The sequence below is a fragment of the Polyodon spathula genome, chromosome 3 (genome assembly GCF_017654505.1).
Source record: "Polyodon spathula isolate WHYD16114869_AA chromosome 3, ASM1765450v1, whole genome shotgun sequence".
In the NCBI taxonomy this organism is placed as follows: domain Eukaryota; kingdom Metazoa; phylum Chordata; class Actinopteri; order Acipenseriformes; family Polyodontidae; genus Polyodon; species Polyodon spathula.
This window is the reverse complement of record NC_054536.1, coordinates 92,967,616-92,989,747: the sequence shown is the minus strand read 5'-3', so window position 1 is coordinate 92,989,747 and position 22,132 is coordinate 92,967,616. Positions and strand designations below refer to the sequence as shown.

Sequence of the window (22,132 nt, the reverse complement as noted above, 5' to 3'; positions counted from 1 at the left end):
CATGAGCTTTCTTTTATAAACTGAAACAAGCTAACAATCGCATCAGGAATCTGTAACGGTACATATAACTGCATTGGATTTTACTACAGGGTAAAAGTACAGAAAAGACCTGATTTCACGGTCTGTGACACATTTTTCACGGCCATGAATTTGGTATGGCCTTATTTATAGCATAATAATAACTTTGTGAAATTACTTTGTTTTGTGTCCTGGCAAGTTGCACTCCAAAGAGCTTTCCTTCAAAGGAATTGAGATGTACAGTATGGTTTTCTGTGGAATAAGACACTTTAAAACATTGCTGGCTCTATTGTCAGGACTCAAATGTTTTTTCCAGTGAGTCGTGCTGATGCATTTTCAGTAGGTCCTTTTCCTAAGTATGCTTTATTCCTTTTATCTTCGTGTTTTATCAATGTCCTACTCTATTTTCTGGCAGTGTAATAAACCAGTGCTATACATTTCCCACAGTGCAGAAATACATTGCTGCACGAAAGGGTTTATGTAATAATGAGCTTATGCTGATCCGACTACTGACATTGTGCTCCCCATATTAAGCAACAACATAAAACACAAACAAATTAAAAGAATTTGACTGTGAAGCTTCATTTTTATTAGCTGTTCCTCTAGCTGTTATCAGCTGTGCTCTTCCCTGTGTCATTTTTAAGGTTGTACTAAACCGTTTTTTTTATAACCCTTTCATTAGCAGAATTTCAGTGCTGATTATTTTGCTCTCTCACTCGGTAGCTTCTCCACTAGTACAGAGCACTACAGATGTTCTTTGAGCAGAGGAGAGGGAAACTTTCAGACTACACTGATTCCAGTGAAAGGTAGGAGAATGATTTAAAAAAAGGCCATAAAAAACACCTTTTTTAAAAAAATGTATTATGTATTTTCTTTCTGAAATGTAATAGCTGGTGATCTAAGAAATTTAGGTTTACACAGACTTCATCCGGTTTGGGGCACATAGTTCTGTTCTAGAACCAGTGATGTGTGAGTTTGCTCACTTTACATTAACTTTTTAGAATTTTTTGCAGCAATTAAATAATGTATTTGCTTGAAATAGTGCTAATTTTCTCAATTTTTACCTGGGCAGTTATTTGGATAAAAGTGTCTGTTTGAGAAATATAGATAGATAGATAGATAGATAGATAGATAGATAGATAGATAGATAGATAGATAGATAGATAGATAGACCGATAGATCGATAGATAGATATTATTGTAACTCTCTCCACGCTGTTTTCCCTGGTTCCTCTATTTGTCCTTTTCAACTTATTCAAAATTCTGCTGCTCGTCTGGTATTCTCAGCCCTGCTACTCTCACACTACCCCTCTGCTTCACACTCTCCACTGGCTACCTATTTCTAGCGCTCTATTCGTCATATTGCCCCTTCCTATCTCCAATTCCTCATGTCTCCTTATATTCCCTCTCACCCTCTCCGCTCATCCTCTACTGGCTGACTTGTTATGTCATCTCTTCACTCTCTTCTTCCCATGCTGCTCCTTTTCTTCACTCTCTTCCTCCGTGCTCGCTCCTTCTCTTCACTCTCCTTCCTCCCATGCTGCTCCTTCTCTTCACTCTCTTCCTCCCATGCTGTTCCTTCTCTTAACTCTCCTTCCTCCCGTGCTCACTACTTCTCTTCACTCTCTTCCTCTGTGCTCGCTCCTTCTCTTCCCTTGTCCCACTGTGGTGGAACCAGCTGCCAGTTCTCCTCAGGTCTGTTCAGTCAATGTTAATAATAACCAGAAAGTTCCAATAATTGAAGAATCTTGCAGTTAAAGTGCACAAAAAATCTCTTCCTTAACAGAAGTTTAGCATTAGCTTACTGACACCAAGACCCCAATGGTGGCGAAAGATATGTGTTTAATATGTCAACAAATGGGTGAGAGTCTGGGAATTGCACTTGTTTTCAGAATGTAAAAAGGTTGACTGATGTAAAATAAAAAAGAAAAGCTGCCACCATGTGCAGTATTCCAGTGAGGGTGTGTCACTTAATCAGCAAAAAATCAGCTTTCACCTTCTCAAGAGCATTTTGAGAGAGGAAAACAAGAAACTAAAATCACTATGTAATAATAATTAAAAAAAAAGTTTTGTAACTGTCACTGGCTGACAAGAGTGTATTTATTGATAATTATTTCATAAGTGGGATATGTCTGCCATTCACAAATTCTGTTATCCTGCGATTATACAAAAGGAAGTCAGAAAGCACACATACTGTAACTGACTAAAATCCAGAACGTAAAATCTCCTATCAAATAACAGAATTCCAGAACGCGTCTCTCAGTCCTATCCATTTCTTCTCTCCTCATACTCTTGTTGGACCCTGTAGGTATCGTTTAGAAACAGTAAACCCTGTGACTAAAAACAAAACAAAACATACCTTATGTCTATCCTTGTTTTACTCATTCCAAACTTTCAATAATGTAGCCAGCAAACAGTTGCAATCTCTTGTTAATCTGATAAGTACATTTGCTTTCCCACAACCTGTTTGGCCACTTGTATCTGCTGTCAGATTCGTGGGCTGTAAAGAGGTTGCATTTGTATATCCAGGTTTACACAACAATGACCCGAGTGACACAAGGATACAGGATGCCTTGACTAAAGCCAGTGGTAAGAACTCAGTGGTCTCGGATCACCTGGAGACACCATGAGAAAATGAAAGCGAATGGTTTTCAGAAATTGAAAAACAACACTGTTGCCAACTGCAATTTTTCAATGTCTTTAACTAACAATAGTCACTTTGAGTGAACTTCCTGTTTATGACAGGAATGTTTTCAGAAATGCATATATATATATATATATATATATATATATATATATATATATATATATATATATATATATTATATATATATATATCTTAATAAGTGTAAAATTCACATTTTTGTGTACCTACAGTACCTTTTTCTTTAGATATATATATATATATATATATTACAAAGGAACAAATGTATATATATATATATATATATATATAGAGAGAGAGAGAGAGAGAGAGAGAGAGAGAGAGAGAGAGAGAGAGAGAGAGAGAGAGAGAGAGAGAGAGATTGATTATATACAAACAATCTTCCTCCTTTTGCATCCTTAACAGAATCCAATGTTTAGTAAAATACCAAAGTTTGACAGGTTGACTCACGGTCAGATATGTGACAAAACAAAATGAAAAAACATTTAAAAAAACACGAAAAACCCTTTAACATAAAAGGCTGAAGGTTGTGTCCTCTGTTGACACAACCTTGTGTATCAGGAGTGCTTATGGGTGATCGCCTTGGCTGTCAGTCCCTCTGTGATTGGAGCGTGCGTCGTGTAGAGAGTACTGGGTCACGTACACAGTTTGTTTTTTGCTGACTACAATATAAGTTCAACAAAAAACAGGGAGCCTCCCCTCTTCCTCCTTTGCTGTGGCTCACAGGCCGGAAACCATGACCCGGAAGGACGGCTGCACGTGCCTGTGCCGAGGGCTGACACTCGGACTCACTGTGGGGCTGGAGCAGCTGGCATCCACTCCTCCTATGGAGGGCAGGTAGGCATGGTGCAGAATTGGCAGCTGCAAGGACAGTCTGCGCTGTATGCTGTGGAGAGGAGCAGAAAGACAGAGACAGGCAGGTTAAGGAAGGACACAGTTGTGGTTTGGACTTTTTGTAAATTCAGTGTTAATGAGAGATAAAAAAAGAAGCACTGACTATACTGCTAGGCAAGTTATGTAAGCTTCTCTACGAAGCGTCATCAGTCTAGCTCAGTCGGATCTAAACTCTAATAGCTCAATTGTATGTACTCTGGAATGTGGTTTATTGGTGTCCACTGCCCACTGCTAATCACACAATAAAAGCTACAAATCCCATACCCACCAATTTCACTGATTTATCAGTGCGATGGCTTCTTGTTTCCAGACAGTTTGAAAACTTGACAAACCAAGATGAGGAAAATAACAAATTACTTTCACATGATTGGAGAGGTTTCGAAAGAAAACCGCAGTGAACAAAATTCAGACATGTCGACATCTTTACAAGAAATGAGCAATGAAGGCATGTCAGAAGACTTCGAGGAGGTCTATGTTAGTTACAGCATCTTCACAGTTAAGTAGCAAAAGAACGTACAAGTTCAACCAACAGTGGCTAAAACATTTTCCCTGGCTTAAGTTTGACAATGTTAAAAAAAAAAAAATATATGCTTTGCATGTTTTGTCAGGGGAACTTATGGTAGGCAAGACTGCATTTTTAACAGGGCGCCAGAAGGATTTCAGTCATGGCAGTGGGTAAATCTCCAGATATTTAATTTGATATGTTACACTCATATAAGCCAAACATGTCACTTCCACCCCTCTGGATCTGTGGCCTCCTGCTGTTTGTTCAACTTGCAGTAAGAGAGCGGCAGTAACAGCTGCACTGGCAGGACATTACTTTCTCTTGTTAGCTTCTATTTTGCAACAGTTCCAAAGTTAATATTTAATGGGTTTGTTCCATTAGTTCTATCATACTTCAAGGAGTAAAGTATCATGCTTTTCTGGTTACATAAGCCTCATACCAGTTAGCCTGAGACCAGCTATTCTCACTGGTGCATTCTTGTTCTGCACAGTATTGTAGCATTTGGGATTACAGTTATAGAAAGAGTTTGTACATTTTAAGATTGGTTGATAAAACATTTTTATGGTCATATTTTTTATTAGTGTTATATTTTAGCCTCCTGAGTTTGAGAGTTCATCTCCTGGAAACTACCCTCCATAACACAAACTGTATATATATACGAACACAAAAGACATTGACAAGACAGGTGTTACTAGACAAATTATTATTTTCATTTAAGGGATATTGCTGTTTATAACTGTTTATTAGAGGCTGACAAAAGCAGTGAAGCACTTACTGTTCTGGTGAGTTGATGTCTTCTGTAGGATCTGTACTTGTTTTGGAAGGGTCCACGGAGCCCCACTGTGCTGGAGGTTTCTGGTCGTGATGGTTTTTCAAGATGGATTTGTCTCCGTCTGCAATGACACAGGATCATTTTTAGGCTCAGACACTGTCCCGCATATTCTCTCATATAAGTACTGTAGTTACAGTAAGCGGGAATTGGCAATGCTATGACAAACATACTAAGAAATGCTTAGAAATAATAATGTTTTTATTAAGCCTGCCCAAAACGTTAGGTTAGTATCGTAACCCTGGTTCCGTGAAATAGAAATGTAACCATTACCAAATGTGTGTTTACCTTCTAAAGACCTGAATCCTGAATGTTGTATACCAAAGCTGCTCCTAGAGCCTGTAATGCAGTCCTGACCCCGCCCCCGAGGGATAAAAGGACTGCACTCACAGATCTCAGTGTCATTATTCCTTCAAGCCTGCTGGATGCAGGACATTGAAGGTTTATGGTTACATTTCTATTTCAGGGAACCAGGGTTATAATAACGTTCCAGTTCAAGTACGAAATGTAACCATTACTGAATGGGTGAGTGTACCAGAGCCGTCGCAAGGGCAAGGCTGCAGAATGACTGGAATGCTACAAGTCTAAGCCGGAAGGCTGCCCTGTGCATTACCAATCGGAACCCCAGTAACAAATGACTTTGGTAAGGAACAGTGCAAGGACAGTACCAGGTCAGAAAAGGGACAGTTCAGTACCGGTTCAGTAACATTAGCACTGGGTTGGTACCGGGACAGTGCCGGGTCAGTTCGGTACTGGTTCGGTGGCTTTAGCATTGGGTCGGAACAGGGTCGTTACCAGTTTGGTGACTTTAGCATCGGGTTGGTACAAGGACGGTACCGGGTAGGAATCAGGCCGGTACCGCGATGGTACCGGGTCGGTTCGGTGACTTTAGCACTCGATCGGTTCAGTACCAGTTTGGTGGCTTTAGCACCGGGACGGTACTGTTACTGGTGCGGTAACCTTGGTCCCAGTTTGATAATGGTGCAGTACGGGGAACAGGATCGGGTTGGTGACCTTGGTATCGGTCCACCTGGTCACAGTTACCGCGGTGCCAATGCACAGGAAATGTACAGTAAAAGCCACTGGCAAAACCACTCATTCAGTATCAACACAAGACTGATGGAAGTCTGCCTGTCAGAATAAACTAACAGCCATGACAATCGTGATGCAAATAGCTGTTCCGCCGACTTATGTTTCTGGGTCACTGGAAAGGAGTGACTCGAGCTACTGGCTTCACACGGGGCACAAGGCCGCAGTGGGACGTCACCAGCAACAGGCTGTAGTGGCCCAATCTGCGAAATAGAAAAACTATTCTAGCGATTATTTTAATATCACATAAAAAAATTGTAAAAATACATCAAATGTGAATATATACAGATATAAGCAACAATTATATTTATCTGAACAAGGTCAGTTCAGTCTTGAAAGGAAAAACGCCGCTGAGATCTATAAGCGCAGTGCTTTTATCCCTCGAGGGCGGGATCACGACTACGTCACGGGCTCCAAGAACAACTCTGGTATACAATTTTTTAGGATTCGGGTCTTTAGGCAGTAAATACCCATTCGGTAATGGTTGCATTTTATACTTGACAGGGAATCAGGTGGAACTGTTAAGAAATATGAATTGCTGTAACTACAATTCTACTGTCACGTGGGTGCCTTTAACTTCTGAGTTCTAGAAAGTAACCAGGAGTGATGACTAAAACAAACCAAAAAAAGATATGCAAACTGAATCGAAATAAGTAACTGTTCCATACACATCAACATTGCTCTACGTTAATCGGGTAAATGACTGCTTGAACAGTGTTCAGAAGTCTGTGCTGACCATGTGAAATCTTTCAAGTAGGATTGTATGATCAAGTTCTCTGAAGCCAGAGCAGTTCATTGAAAACGATGATAAATGCGCAGCATTTGTTTTGTATTTTGTCAGCACACAGGGTGCAGCATTTTGGATGAACTGTAGTTTTGATAGTGATTTATTGATTTATATATTTCATCGAAGCCTATAAAGAACTGCAGCAGATAAGCCTTGAAATAATAAAGCTGTTCACATGTGACTCTGCAGTTAAACAGGGATGTAACCAGGCAGCATTTCTGAAATGGAAATAGTCTGTCTTCAGAAACTAAGCTCTTATTAGAGTCAAAACTGAGTTTCAGGGTGAAAAGGACACAGCGCTGCCGAGTCTGAGATGCACTCCTCTAAAAAGACAGGCGGAAAACCTTGTTCTGGATTCCACGGAGACACAATTAGAAAAGCTTCTGTCTGTCCAAAATTGAACTGAAGGATGTTACTAAACATCCAAGCATCACATAAATTTCTTGGGGCTTGGTTAGGGGAATCTATATATATAAAAAAATTATAATATAGTTGTATACTGTCTCTATGCAGGTAAAAACAAGCAGCAAAAGTCATCCCCCAAGAGGCTGCATATGGGTCAGATCCAAATCTATGATAGATCCCTTTGGAATGCATAGAAGCGTGTTGATATGAAGCCATTTGCTGCTTAAACTGGCCATGCTGAGACTGACTTTCCAAACTTTGAGACTAGCAAACACAATAGAATTCAAATCCACAGAGAAAAACAAATGACCAGATTTATCAATAACTATTCTTCAATATGCAATCTGTACAATAAAATACAATAACATTGTTATAGTTGTAAAACTAGAAGCAACACATGCACACACACACATATAAACTTCAGTATTTAGGGTCTCAAAACAATCTGTAACTAGTTTTGTAACATTAAAGTGGTTCTAGCTAATGAAAGCACAGCGGGGACATAGAGGATGGAGGTAAAATATAAATTCTTTCCTTGACGTGCATTGGACGATAAATAAGAAACATATATTTTCTACAGCTCTGATGGCTTACTTTAACCACTTCAACACCATCCTGTGTGTGCGTATGTCAAATGAAAACCAACTTACAGTATCATGCTGTACATGCGAACATCAAATAAAAACCCACTTACAGTACCATGCTGTGTGCGTACGTCAAATGAAAACCCACCTACAGTACCATGCTGTGTGCGTACGTCAAATGAAAACCCACCTACAGTACCATGCTGTGTGCGTACGTCAAATGAAAACCCACCTACAGTACCATGCTGTGTGCGTACGTCAAATGAAAACCCACCTACAGTACCATGCTGTACATGTGAATGTCAAGTTTCCCAGTCAGGTCACATTTGTATCCAATTGCGTGCTGTATAGAGATTCCAGTCTAGCTGTGGGAGTTTAAAAGACTGAGATATATTGCAGGAAGCCGTTCAACCTTTACAAGTATATATATATATATATAGCGTTTTATATTATTATTTTTGTTTTATTATTAGTTTTACTTGTTTAGTTGTAGTTTATATAGTTTTTAGCGAAAGCTAAACATGGCAACATACATAGAAGCGACAACGGGAGTGAGGAAGATTTCGAAGTTGGTTCGGAGGATTTCTATACCAGTGACAGTGATGCTGACACTCAGCGATGATGATGAAGAGGATGTGGAGCCAAGAACAGCAGGGGACTTGGTGTTTATTACTGATCCCTACCATGATGCCAGTCCTCCATCATTTGATTTTGCTCCTGTTTACACAGATGTGCACCCCGCCGTGGAACTTGAGAGTTTGCGTTCTCCATTGGAGTGCTTTTTGACTTTTGTTCTCAAAAAGTTAATCACTTACCTTTGTGACTGTACAAACACAAGAGAGCATGCAGCTATTTTACAGGTAAGCCAGCTGCAAACGGGAAGGTGTTTGGTTTGAAATGACAGGATGTACATAGTTTTTGTGCTTGTGTGTCTGATGGGCATAAACAAGCCGCCACGGATGTCTGCAGACTGGTCGCAACACCTGTTGATGCAGGTCCCCCCTGTCATGTAAAGAGGTGATGAGCCTAAACAGCTTTCTCAGCATCATGAAGTTTTTACAATTCTCTCATATAGACAATGTACGCACAGACCACCCTCTACGATGCTGGAGTCGTTTCTTTCCATGCTCAGAGAGGCATCAATGGATTTATTTGACCCGGAACAGAATATGACCATTGATGAGGCACTTGATTTGTGGAAAGGAAGACTTCACTTTTGGCAGTACATAAAAACATAAAGAGCTTGATTCGGAATCAAACTGTTCTGCCTGTACCCCATTGATAAAAGGCTGAGGGGTTGCACCTGGATTTTACAATTTACATTGTCAAGGATAACTGATGTCTACAATGAAAAGCACCAGGACTTAGAGCCATACGATCGCAGCAGAAAAAGTCTTGCCTGCTTAACAAGACTAGGCATCCACTTCACGTCCCGGATGATGCTGAACAGTAGAGTGCGGTATCAGCTTTCAGCAGGGGAGGGTAAGATTCCGTTCCTGGATTACCTTTTACAGTGCTGTGACGAAATTCTATCAGAACACAGTACTGGGTACAAGGCAATGAAGCAGGCGTCTGCGGCAGCCAAATCCATCACAATGCCTGCGCAAAGTAGCCCTGTACACGCACTTGTGACTATCCCTCCAACACAAGGGAAGCAGAGATTGCAAAGAAGGTGCAGGGTCTGCTACGAAAATGAAAACAAAAGACAAGACACAAGAAAAATACGCAGTGGTTGCGAAGGCAACCCCGGGTTCTGTTGTATTGAACATTTCAATAAATGGCACAGAGGAAGTCGATAATGGCACACGTTTTGAGGTTGTTTGATTTTTATTTGATAATTACTGTTTACTGATTATTATTGTTATTAGCAGTGTTTTTCTTTTCATTAAAAACAAACAAAAAAAAATTGTTTTTATCTCTATATTGAACACGGGTATGTAGGATACAGGAGCAAAAAGGGTTAATGAAAAACACAGTTTAGGTCATTTATTTGTGTTTTATTCATTATATGTTAACATTTTATAGCAATTACAGGTTTGAAAACATTATTTATTATTTTCAAAATCTGGTAACTGGGAAGGGGGTTCATTTTTACACCTGGAGTTGAAGTGGTTAAGCTGTACTTGCTTGAAGGTGCTGTATAACTGATGTGTGTGTGTGTGCATTGATTAGGAAAAGGCTGCAGTAGATCTGATTTTAAGCCATCACAGACACATTATGTAGATATAAATGTCTACACACTATTATTACAGCCATTAGCACAGCTTAAAGCCTTCACATTAGTTGATCCTCAGCAAGTATTTCAGGACAGAAGCTTTCACTGGTTAAAGCTTGTATTGGTTAAAATAGCTGCTGATTCACAGTGCCCTTTCTATCAAAGTATGAATAATCAGGAGCTTACTGTACCGACTCGCTTCCAAAGTAAAAAACAGTACAGATAAAGTACATTTGCTTATATTTAGTACGCACGATGGTGGCATTCAAAAATTATTTTTATTCATAGACGTTTATTTGCTGACTGGCCTCGCTTTGTTTACATTGGAAAGGCTGCCCTATAAAGAAGCAAGAGAATTAATGGACTGACAGGAGATGAACTTCATAAAATTATTTGGTGTTAATGGAAAATAGTCAATGTTATTATTCTTTCTTGTAGCCGGTAATTGCTTCAAACAACATAAGCCAACTAAGTGCTACTTACATTTGATGTCTATTATAGATATTCAAACCTGCAATGATAATGATGAGCCAGACAGACAGCTGTTACTGTAAAATTTAGTCATAGCAATTCACTGACTAGACAGCGGAGTGCAAATACGTGTAGCAGGAATTTAATACTGGCTTGTCACTGCAGCCCAAAAAAAAGGTTCTTCAAAGACAAGTTTGTTCTCATCTTGCCAGGGAACGATACGCTTGGTTGATGTACCCTGGCAGCAAATGAAATGAACAATGGGATACATGCTGATGAAGCTGCTAATCATTTGCCACTGAAAGGTAGAGCAGCCTGTCTTGGCTGCTTTTAATGATTTTCAGCGTGGCAGGTGTTAGTGTCAGAATTAGCCCTGGAACTAAAGGCAACCTACATGAGTTCCTTTAATCTTGACAGGTTTTATTGACTCACCATAGCAAGAAAGCAAAACAAAATCTACAGTTACTGTCAAGTAAGAACCTGAAGGATCCACTTGAAAGGGTTCAAGGCCTCAAAGAGCTGATTTGGTCACTACAGCACAGCACCTAGTTATAATGAGTTCCTTTGACATTATTTTTTTAAGTGTCTCAATGTGTGACCATCTTTTATTCACCCTAAATAATTTTGTAATGTTTTTTTTTTTTTTTAAAAAAACCTCTCATTCCTTTCCTTAGGTATGATTTGCTTAGGTGATCTCTAGTTTCAGAGAGGAAACTAGAGATCACCGGGTTGGACACTTTCCTGGGGATTTGGTGGGACTCATCTCACAATCTGCATTCAATCTGCATTCATCCTGCATTATACCTGGGTGAATGTAAACACGAGTTACAATCCAATTTTAAACATGCATTTATTAAGCATTATTTTGTGAATTAGGTACTACAGGCAATCATTCAGTTCAATCAACAGCCACAGAATGGCTGAGATTCATAATGATACTGTATATGATACCGCAACTGAATACAATAATACGATTTTCACTGATCATGACAATTCCATTTAAAGACTATTTATGCATTATCAACATAAATTAACCATGCCAATGAGTACAGAAGAAAATGATGAAGAACACCATTGGGAATTTGTGAAGTATTTCCAAAGATCTGCACTGGATGCTCATAAGATGTTTACAGAACAGCAGGTGCAAAAATATATGATGTTGGCACTGATTTGGGGCCCATCTCCTAAACTCAGGCATAAGAGTCCTGCCCTTTGTTTATGATATTATTGGCTATGTATTAAACCGACAGAACTATCAAATAAACCAGGACACACAGTTGTTTTCAATTAATAAATTATAACATCTTCTGACAACCTATACAGCAGCGATCATGTACTGTTGAAGGTGAAGGAGTCGACTTGCTGAATCACTAACGCAACAGTGTTTTTCTACATTGAGAATAATAACTATTTTCTGGTACCACAGAGTCCTTATTACTTATTAAAAATTTTATGTTCTCTCTGAGAGAGAGAGAGAGAGAGAGAGAGAGAGAGAGAGAGAGAGAGAGATAAAGAGAGATAACTAGGCCAGATGTTTTACATACAGGGGTATCTTAGAAGTGCCCTAAAAATGTGAGCAAGGAATGAAAAAATGAAGCACTGTTGTGGAAGCCGATTCACATGGGTACTGCAAGAAATGGCTTGATGAGGTTCTTGCTTGGATCAATAAACAACCAAATGAGCAAGATGGGCTAAATGGACCGCCTCTTGTTTATAACATTTGTCATGTTCTTAAAAAGTCACATACAGCAGAAAACCATGAATCTATACTGTTCAAATATTTTTAAAAGTAAAATAAGTAGACCGAGTATAATGTTAAACTAGACTAGCCTGACTGATTCATGTACGCTGTAAAACATTTCTATTTAAAACACACACAGTAATGTGTTACATCAGGGAATACACCCAAATGTTGTATTCTTTAATTTTAAACCTGGCGTTTGTTTTATAATTTTATAGTGTTAAACATTTTCAAAATCACCACTTAGAAATAATTTAATAAAATGAGTTCAGCAGGATAAAAAAAAAAAAAAAAAAAAACAAACTATTTCTGGCAAAATGCATTACTAAAAATGCTGCTAATATACACACTCCAATAGTGGAAAATGAAACGTCAAGCATTAGATTTAAATGCTGCATTTCCAAAACAAATGGTCCACTAATGTAGATGCCTTCCTCTTATTAGAACAGAATTCTGTTCAAGCCAAATGTCTCTGTCAAAATAACGCCCCAGGGCACATTAAATAAGAAAACGAGACATTTTACTAGCGAGAGGAGGCCATTCAGCCCATCATGCTCGTTTGGTTGTTAAAAATCTTGCAAAGGAAGTAAATTAGACAAAAGACAACCTGAAAGTGCTTTGTATTGCTTTCTTGCTGAACCTGCAGCCGTCTGCATTGGTGGACTTTTGTTGTGTGAGTTGGAACCTCTGCAGATGAGGCGTCACATTGATCCTGTTAGGGAGACTGATATACTGGCAGTGAAGTCTGTATTCATTCCGGTGTTTCCACCTCTCATGCATGCAATTCAAAACACACGACGTTCACAGCTGTCACAATACAAGCACATAAAATACAGATTAACAAAAAAATCCAAAGAATATAAAAACATCGCTAACATTTGACATGCGGTAGAGTTTTAATGACATGTCAGCAAATTTAATTTTTGCACTTTCTAGCAAATGCACTGTAATGACGACGTAAGCTAGCATCAATGAACTCCCTTTTGATCAGCTTCTAACGCATTCCTATATTATGTGTTATCTTTGCTGTGACTTTTTTTTTAATAAGTGATATGCACTGGAATTCACTTTAACTAAGAGAATGGAAGAAACTACAATCAAAGTGAACTTTGGCAAAGAGGTCGGGGTGGCGATCTGAAAGATATTTCAATAAATTGGTAGCATTTCCTCTGTTTGCTTTTCACTTTAAGCACTGTAATTTAATTTTCCCAGAGCGCATAAGGTAGTTCGTCACCTCCGCTAAGAGGAAGTGAGTACGCTTAGTTCATAGTGTTTTTAAAGCACACAATTAGGCTTGTTTTAAAAGCTAAAAAAACAACATGGTATTGAAAAACTGTGATACTTTGATATTTTTATTTTACCCCGGTATTAGGTATTTTGGTATGATGATATACCGTAGGTATCGACATACTGGGAAACACTACTGTAGATTTTACAAGTCCAACTTTTATTTTACAACGGGGTTGCTGGAGGTCCTGTTTTGCAATGGGACAGCCCATCTCTATTATGTCCAATAGGAATGCATCGGTGGGGTCATGTATTTTTTTCCAGTCTTTTGGATTGTTTCCAAGTCGTATCTGGTGTGGATTGACATTGCTTGCGCTGCTCTGTCCAGTGTGGATGCTGCTTTATATGTGTCATGTATCTGCCACTATTGAAAGGATATACTTAAAATTGACGGAAAATGTAGCTACACACATGCGCACACACATTACATTTTGTGATAATTTCATGTAATTGGTTCTTCATTATGGCACTAGACAGATATGTTGTCCAGTCTAGGTCCTCATGGCCTATCTTTCTCTCACTATATCTTTTCCACCCACACGACGAATACAATATGAGGGAAGGGAGTAACAGAAATGTCATTGTGAATGTCAGTGCATTAAACATTTACCGGCAAGGCTCAATTTAAACAACAAATGTCAAATTGACACAGCTCTGCACTTGAGTTGAATTAATATATGCCAAATTGAAAATGTACACCACACTAATTGAATTAACATATGTAAAATTGACACAGTTCAATAATTAAACCAGAAATATGAACCCTTCATTAAAACTAACTACAATTCAAATTGTGAACTGGTGTCACCAGCCTTGAAATAAAAGGAATAGGGGTGGGCCATTTATGGCCTCTTTTTATACCAGTGTGAAGGGGTACACAGTGATATAAAAATATATAAAACCCCTGTGTGAGTCATTATTTGCTGAATTATTTAAAATGTATGTTTTGTGTATAAAAACACAATGTTTTGTTATTACTATTTAGCCTGGATGGGGTTAAAATGCCCCATCCAGATACAATTGTGAGAATGTGTGGTCAACAGCTAGTGTTACTGGTAAACTGGCTGTTGACGACGCATATGATAAAGCCCATGCCATGTGCTTGAGGGGTAAATTAGGTAAATGATCGCCAATGTTTCTGTTTTGTTAAATCTTTTTATTTATAATTAAAATGTGTCACAGCGCTTTCATACCCTGCAGTATTGTCTCTGGGTGTGCTAGTCTCTTCCTGGCCTGACATCACCTCGAAGCCAGCCTGGGACATCCACTCAGACCCCTTACTTTCTAAATATCATGGTATGTCTGAATGGCTACTTTTCTCCTCTTTTAAAATAAACCCTCTCAGATATGCAGATTTCTGTACCCTGTACATGTAATGTATTTCTAGGTATGTGAAAAGAGTAGAAATAGGGATTTTATCATGCAATTTTTCTGGCGTCCCTGAATCAATCATTTGCGTGTGTGCGCGTGCACATCTGTATGTGTGTGCATGTGTATTCAATTATTTAAGTGCTGCTTTTGTTCAGAGGAGATGTGCTAGACAGGAAAGCACCAGGCAGCACCAGAGGGGTTTTGCTCCCCAGCAGTGTTCCGGCTGGCTAATTATTTCAAATTGCCTTCAGTGTACTAGATTCTCTATTTGTGTCCAAGGGTGGAATAGGCATATTAAAACCCTGTTAAATTCTGAATGTTTGATTAAAGAAGAGGCTTTACAGGATGACAGTCCTCGTATTAAATACATACACAGTTGCATCTGAGCTTTCCATCATAACAGTGTTTGCTTGCCTTGGAACGAAGGATTCTTTACTTTTGAAAAATAAAGCAGGTTTCATTTCCTTGTTTCACCTGTAAATGTTTGGTTTCCAGAAGAAGTACAGTTGTTCCTTTATGTTACTTCATCTACTGTATAACTTCAAACTCTCAATCATAAAATCCTAAATTTCACCCAGATGTTTGAATGTTTTCAGCTATACAATACTGTATATCTTGTTGACAGCTGGTTGAAAACTGTTTTTCCATTTAAAACCCTGTTCACACTTGTATCGGAGGGTTACTAGTATAGTTTGTTTCGGTATAGAATATATCGGTACAAAACCACTTTCTGTCCTAACTCACTTTTCAATAACTGTACAGTACCAATACAGTTGCGATATACCTGTCTACATTCATGTATGTTTAAATTGACAGTGTTCGGGTTCTGAACTCCTCTCCATGACAACCGCTGTCAAATCTGTTAGAAATGGATCCACTGGTATATAATACAGCATGTTTTGCCGTCCTGTCCGTGTACAGTATTTTGTTTTGGTGTTCAATCATTATTAAGAGACTAGCAGAACGTGAAAGAATGAGACAAACAAAAAGGCAAAAACAATTGGCCGTCTTTTATTTATTTATTTATTGTAGAGCGGCACTGCTCTGCAGTACGCTTTACCTCATAGTCATCATGTTTTGGTGTAGCCATGATAAATGTACTGCTTGCCGTAAAATGTAAAGTTGTTTAAAGTACTTAAACTGTAAAGCAAGACGTGCGCTTGCTTCAGAATATTGACTTAACTGTATTGATATCTTGTCGATTTTCCTGTCCACACTTAAGCTGTTAAGAGACTAATTGAAACCTGCTCTTTTATAAGTTTCATACCGAAACAGTTGTATCGGTATGAAACCGATCAGAACTCCAGTCTGGACAGATGTTTCGATACGGTTCCGCAATGATACCGTTATAAAAATGCTAGTGTGAATATGGCATAAGTGACATGTCGACAGAAGCCATTAGGACATCCATCATTTTCCTGACATTTAGACACCACCAAACAAATACAGGAATTGAGAGTACTAAAAGAAAGAAAGAAAGAAAGAAAGAAAGAAAGAAAGAAAGAAAGAAAGAAAGAAAGCATTTCTGTTAACATGTGGTAGAAAGAAATGTTGCATACCATTTAACCAACTACCATTTGGAAATGAATTTTTTTGAACAGATATTGAGTGTTAACTTCAAGAGTAAACATCTCAACACAGTAATATATTTACCAATACTATTGATGTAATTTAGAGAAAAACAATTGGTAAACACACAATCCAAAGACAACCATTAAAAAGTGAAGCACACATGAAATGAACAAAATTTTCAGACGATGATTTGGAGTAAACAGCTTTGAGAATCTATCCTCTTGTGTTTTAGCAGCCCATGCTGCTTCCTTTTGAGCAGCTTACAGATTTCAAGTGCAGTCATTGCTCTTTTCATAAAGCAGCGAACCACTTATATTGAATACCAGCTTAGGAGTATAAAATATATCCTTGATCGGAGGGCACTCATTCAGTAAGACTCCGAGCCTTACACACTAAAAGCGTTATTCGGGTATTAGAGCTGAAGTAACCTCCTCACTGTTTTCTTCAGGGGTAAATGTAATATTTTGGTTTTTATTTTGTTTTGATTCCGTCTTATGTCAATGGAATTTTCTTTGCTAAAATCTCACTGTGCTCTCTCCCAGATAGCAACCCACTCTTCACTCAGGTGTTCATCAGCCCTGAAGAACTTATTTCAGAGTTCCAAATGTGTTCCCTCTCAACCAACCGTACATGCTCCTAAGTGATCTACACAAGACTGTGCACAAAAATATAACAAACAGCAATACTAACACGCTATATTAAAGACACAAAGGTAAAACTGTAGTTTTACTAGACAATGCAATTTTTAATGTTCTTTAAAGGCAGTTTAGACATTTTGTGATTCTTTCTCTCACACAAAGTGCAGCACACAGAAAAGGACAATGCTCTACTGTAGGGGTCAGGTCCTGATGTAACTACAACTCGTAAACACATCTGAGACAATGCAAACTGCCAATCCAACCAGCCAACTGGCAAGCCTTAAAGCACCAGAAAAAGCATGTAACCTGCTATGAGAAGCTATTAAAAACTGCAAGGTAAAGAGAGGGGGAAGCAATATTAGTTTTCAGGAGCAGAGAATCTAACCCTGCTGTTGTGGTTGCATTTATCAACAGTTGCTACAGTCCAGTACATCAAGACTTACTAAAGAGTGCCCCAAGCAGAAAGCACTGCGCCAGTGACATCACAGGATTCAGTGGCTCAGCTGCTGGCTTACCTTTCTCATCTGTGAAGTTGTGTATGCCCAGGATGTTGTTAAGATCCTGATAATGGTTCTGCTTGATGTAGGGTGTCTTCTCTGGAGTGTCCTGCAGCTGCATGGTTACCTCCTCCAGGTCCTTGTCGAGCTGCAAATGAAAAAGTAAAGCAATGTAGTCTTTGAGTGAGACAGTGAAGATTCCAGGGCTACTCCCTCCTCCATCCAGCTGGTGCATCAGGCCTAGAAACTTCATGGTTTGCAGTATTTCCTCAGCAGAACACTAGCACTAAACTTAAAAGTGAGGTGATAATGTTTGACTCTAATATAGAGCGAGTGAACTTTTGAAATACTGTGTACATATTGTACTGCATATACTGTGTATTGGAGGACCTATTACTTCATACTCATGAAGCCTGGTTTTCCAGGGTTCCTTAATTAACAGACTTTCTTGCTAGGGGATATAGACATGATAAAGAAGGATAAACTCACAGTAAGAGGGCATGGTTGGTGCTACTGTGGTGTAACACTCCAAAGTTTGGTAGTTTAAAGTATCAGAAACATGCTAATCATTCTGAGGTCATGTTTGTCAGTGAAGAGGTAAAAGGGTTCCCATTTGACTGCAGTAAAATGCTATCAGTAAATTTCTTTTTCAAGTTCTGCACCGAGATGTTCTTACTATCCACTATTATTTTATGGGATGTGTTTTTTTATTTTTTTTTTATTTATGATTTTATGCATAAGAAAACCCTCTCTGGTTGTATATGTAGAAATACTAAAATATTTGTTTACCTTTAATAATCTATAGAATAAAGTTAACAAACACAAGTACCTACTGATGATATATAGTTAGTAACCTATTCTATCACATTAAGCATACACAATTACAAGCTTTACAAATCATTAAATTAATGCAAGTCAGTAAAATTTTAACACCTACAGTAAGGTAATTAAATACGGTAATTAAATGTACCATTTACCAAACTTTGAAAATCATCAAAGAATACAATTCAGTACAACTCTGACACATTACAGAACTTTAGGAATCATTAAACTTAAAACAAATCAGTAAAATGTCTCTATACTTTGATACTTGCTGTTAAGGCATTGTAATGACATGCAATTGATCTCTAGCCCTTACTGACGAAATAGAAGAGAAATCAAGAACGAGGTGACTAAGGTGAATTTGCTTAACTGCAACCATCTCAGCAGAGGTGAGATTTGAACCAGTGACCACCTGTTTGCACATCCTGGACTTTAACTATTGGACCACACTGACTCCTTTTAACTTTCTGGGAGAGAGAGATGATAAAAAGAATGGTTTTAACTGCTATTAAACCCAGACCTGGTGGTCTGCCTTTTCTGCACTGTTGCTGGAAACCCAACACACAGTCGCTACATTGTTGTCAGAAGAGGAGGCGAGGCAGATACTCTGGTACGAGCTTGGAAACTGGCAGGGGACAGTGTAGAAATGCAAAACTAAAATAAACCAAATAAGTGGCATAGGCAAAACTAGACTGGCCCAGCATCGATTTTGAAGCTTTGGACGAAACTAGACTCGCCCGGGCCAGCCCCGAAACTCGGTGAAAGTGGTTCAGCCTCAGTGGTTTCACCCAGTCGTCTTTTTCAAGTTCTGGGCTGATCTAGATTAGCCTGATTGGACGCGGGGGAGTGTCGAAAAAAAGTGGTAACTTCAGGAATCGCCCAGAAACCCTTGCCGAAACTAGATTGTCCCAGGCAAAACTAGACTCACCAGACCATTGGGTTTTGCAATTAACAATGGGTGCCTGTGACAGGGAGGACCATGTTACTGGTTCTTGCGCGGATGTTTGCAGCTGGTGTGCATAACAGGAGACGTGTTGCTAGGCAACCAATTGAGCAGGTAGGCTCATCCGGTGAGCTGATTGGGAATCCAGATTGCCCGGAGACGCTGCACACAGCACAAAAAGAGTCTGCACCACAGCTCAAGGTGACTGCACCGCCATGGTACACAGAGGGGAGCTTTGTTTACATAGAGGAGGACAGTGGCCGCTCTGCAGGATAACTACTACGGAACCCTTCAACTGCAAGATGGTGCCTGTGAAGACTCACCCAGCCAGGACTGTCAAAGACCCAGATGCTCTGTGTCTGACTCATTATTATTCAGTGATGACCCTCTGTTACAGTAACCATAAGTGAAAAATGCATTAGCTATATATTTACATCAAAGATTAGTGCCATAGGAAAAAAAAGAAAAATGTATTATTCAGGGCAAGTACATCACAAATGAATGGACCTTAAAGTCATCCATAAAGGTATAGTGCTAATGTAATCATATTATATAATAGAATGGTGGTCAATTTGAATTGCATTTATTGAGAGGTGCTGCTGATTAATTTTATATCATCCACATTGTCCACCTATTTCACTTCTCCTATCCTTAACTGAAAAAGTAAGTTACGTTTTTTTTTTTTTTTTTTTTTTAATATATATTTAGATAATGGGACAAAGCGCCATTTGAGATTTGAGGAGTAACATTAATTAGCTTTGCCCTTTTATTCTGTCATAAAACAAAATGTTTCCCAAAATTCTCAGATTCAAAATCCATCCAGAGTTCTAAATTGCCTGAATCCTAATGTGGACAGCCTCACTTCAACACAGTAAGTCAGCGTTTCTATAGCCTGATTAGTAAAATGCACATGCAATGTATTATAGAAACTGAAAATGCATGCTTTTGAGTGGTGATTATTTTCATTAACCAAAAATAACTGATTCTGCCAAATTATAATAAAAAAATGAAAAAACACCCCCAAACTCAACAAAGAATAAAAAACCTAAAAAAGTTAAAGCCTTAAAAATACTGTATATTTGAAACCTCATTGTTATTCTGTCATTATCCTACCTGAAGAGGAACCCAGTAGGAAGACACATTAAAAATATAACTTCATACAAGCAAAATATAGATCATAACAGCAGCTACTGTGTAACTGAAGTGGACAGAAAAGGCATTTTCCTACAAAACAAATATGATGGTGGATGCAGCGAAGCACAGGCGCTGACACGGTACCTCTGTGATTCTCATCCTCAGGCGGTGGTTGTCTGTCTGCAGCCCCTCCAGTCGAGATGTGTTGGCCTGGTTCACGCTGGTCACAGATGTTGATGTCTTCGAGTCGTCCTTCTTCTGGTTCTGGGTGAACTGAAGCCTCCGGTTCTGAGTGGCTGCGTCCGGATTCGTTCTCATTGTGATTAGCTGTCAGAATTAAGATAAAACACAAACTGCAGTGTAATACTTTAAGGCTCTTTAGCATAGCCTTCCCCACATGAACCACACATTGGTAATGCAAATAGGCTATTTCAAAGGAAAAGATAATTAAAAAGTCATACTTTAAATGCTCTAATAGCAGCTGGTTAGTCCATGTTACTTTATAGTAGCCTGTACAGTAATATACAGTGGCTTGCGAAAGTATTGACCCCCCTTGGCATTTTTCCTATTGTGTTGCCTTACAACCTGGAATTACAATTGATTTTTTGGGGGTTTATATCATTTGATTTACACAACATGCCTACCACTTTGAAGGTGCAACATATTTTTTATTGTGAAACAAACAAGAAATAAGACAAAAAAACAGAAAACTTGAGCGTGAAAAAGTATTCACCCCCCCCCCCCAAGTCAATACTTTGTAGAGCCACCTTTTGTAGCAATTGCAGCTGCAAGTCTCTTGGGGTATGTATCTATAAGCTATAAGTATGTATCTATAAGCTTGGCACATCTAGCCACTGGGATTTTTGCCTATTCTTCAAGGCAAAACTGCTCCAGCTTCTTCAAGTTGGATGGGTTCCACTGGTGTACAGCAATCTTTAAGTCATACCACAGATTCTTAATTGGATTGAGGTCTGGGCTTTGACTAGGCCATTCCAAGACATTTCAATGTTTCCCCTTAAACCACTCGAGTGTTGCTTTAGCAGTATGCTTAGGGTCATTGTCCTGCTGGAAGGTGAACCTCCGTCCCAGTCTCAAATCTCTGGAAGATTGAAACAGGTTTCCCTCAAGAATTTCCCTGTAGTTAGCGCCATCCATCATTCCTTCAATTCTGACCAGTTTTCCAGTCCCTGCCGATGAAAAACATCCCCACAGCATGATGCTGCCACCACCATGCTTCACTGTGGGGATGGTGTTCTCGGGGGGATGACATGTGTTGGGTTTGCGCCAGACATAGCGTTTTCCTTGATGGCCAAAAAGCTCAATTTTAGTCTCATCTGACCAGAGTACCTTCTTCCATATGTTTGGGGAGTCTCCCACATGCCTTTTGGCGAACATCAAATGTGTTTGCTTATTTTTTTCTTTAAGCAATGGCTTTTTTCTGGCCACTCTTCCGTAAAGCCCAGCTCTGCGGAGTGTACGGCTTAAAGTAGTCCTATGGACAGATACTCCAATCTCCGCTGTGGAGCTTTGCAGCTCCTTCAGGGTTATCTTTGGTCTCTTTGTTGCCTCTCTGATTAATGCCCTCCTTGCCTGGTCCGTGAGTTTTGGTGGGCGGCCCTCTCTTGCCAGGTTTGTTGTGGTGCCATATTCTTTCCATTTTTTAATA

General features: G+C 39.1%; 1 protein-coding gene across 1 annotated transcript in view; it reads right to left on the bottom strand.

Moving 5' to 3' along the window:
- Positions 1-3,009: 3,009 nt before the first annotated feature.
- LOC121313661 (gamma-aminobutyric acid type B receptor subunit 2-like) overlaps positions 3,010-22,132 on the bottom strand; it is a 319,270-nt gene continuing 300,147 nt past the window's right edge. Inside the window, exons 16-19 of the mRNA XM_041246430.1 lie at positions 20,611-20,793; positions 17,586-17,715; positions 4,857-4,974; positions 3,010-3,568 (exon numbers count right to left, since the gene is read on the bottom strand). Coding sequence (XP_041102364.1) covers positions 3,403-3,568; positions 4,857-4,974; positions 17,586-17,715; positions 20,611-20,793 — 597 coding nt within the window. The 3' untranslated portion in view covers positions 3,010-3,402. The remainder of the gene's footprint in view (positions 3,569-4,856; positions 4,975-17,585; positions 17,716-20,610; positions 20,794-22,132) is intronic.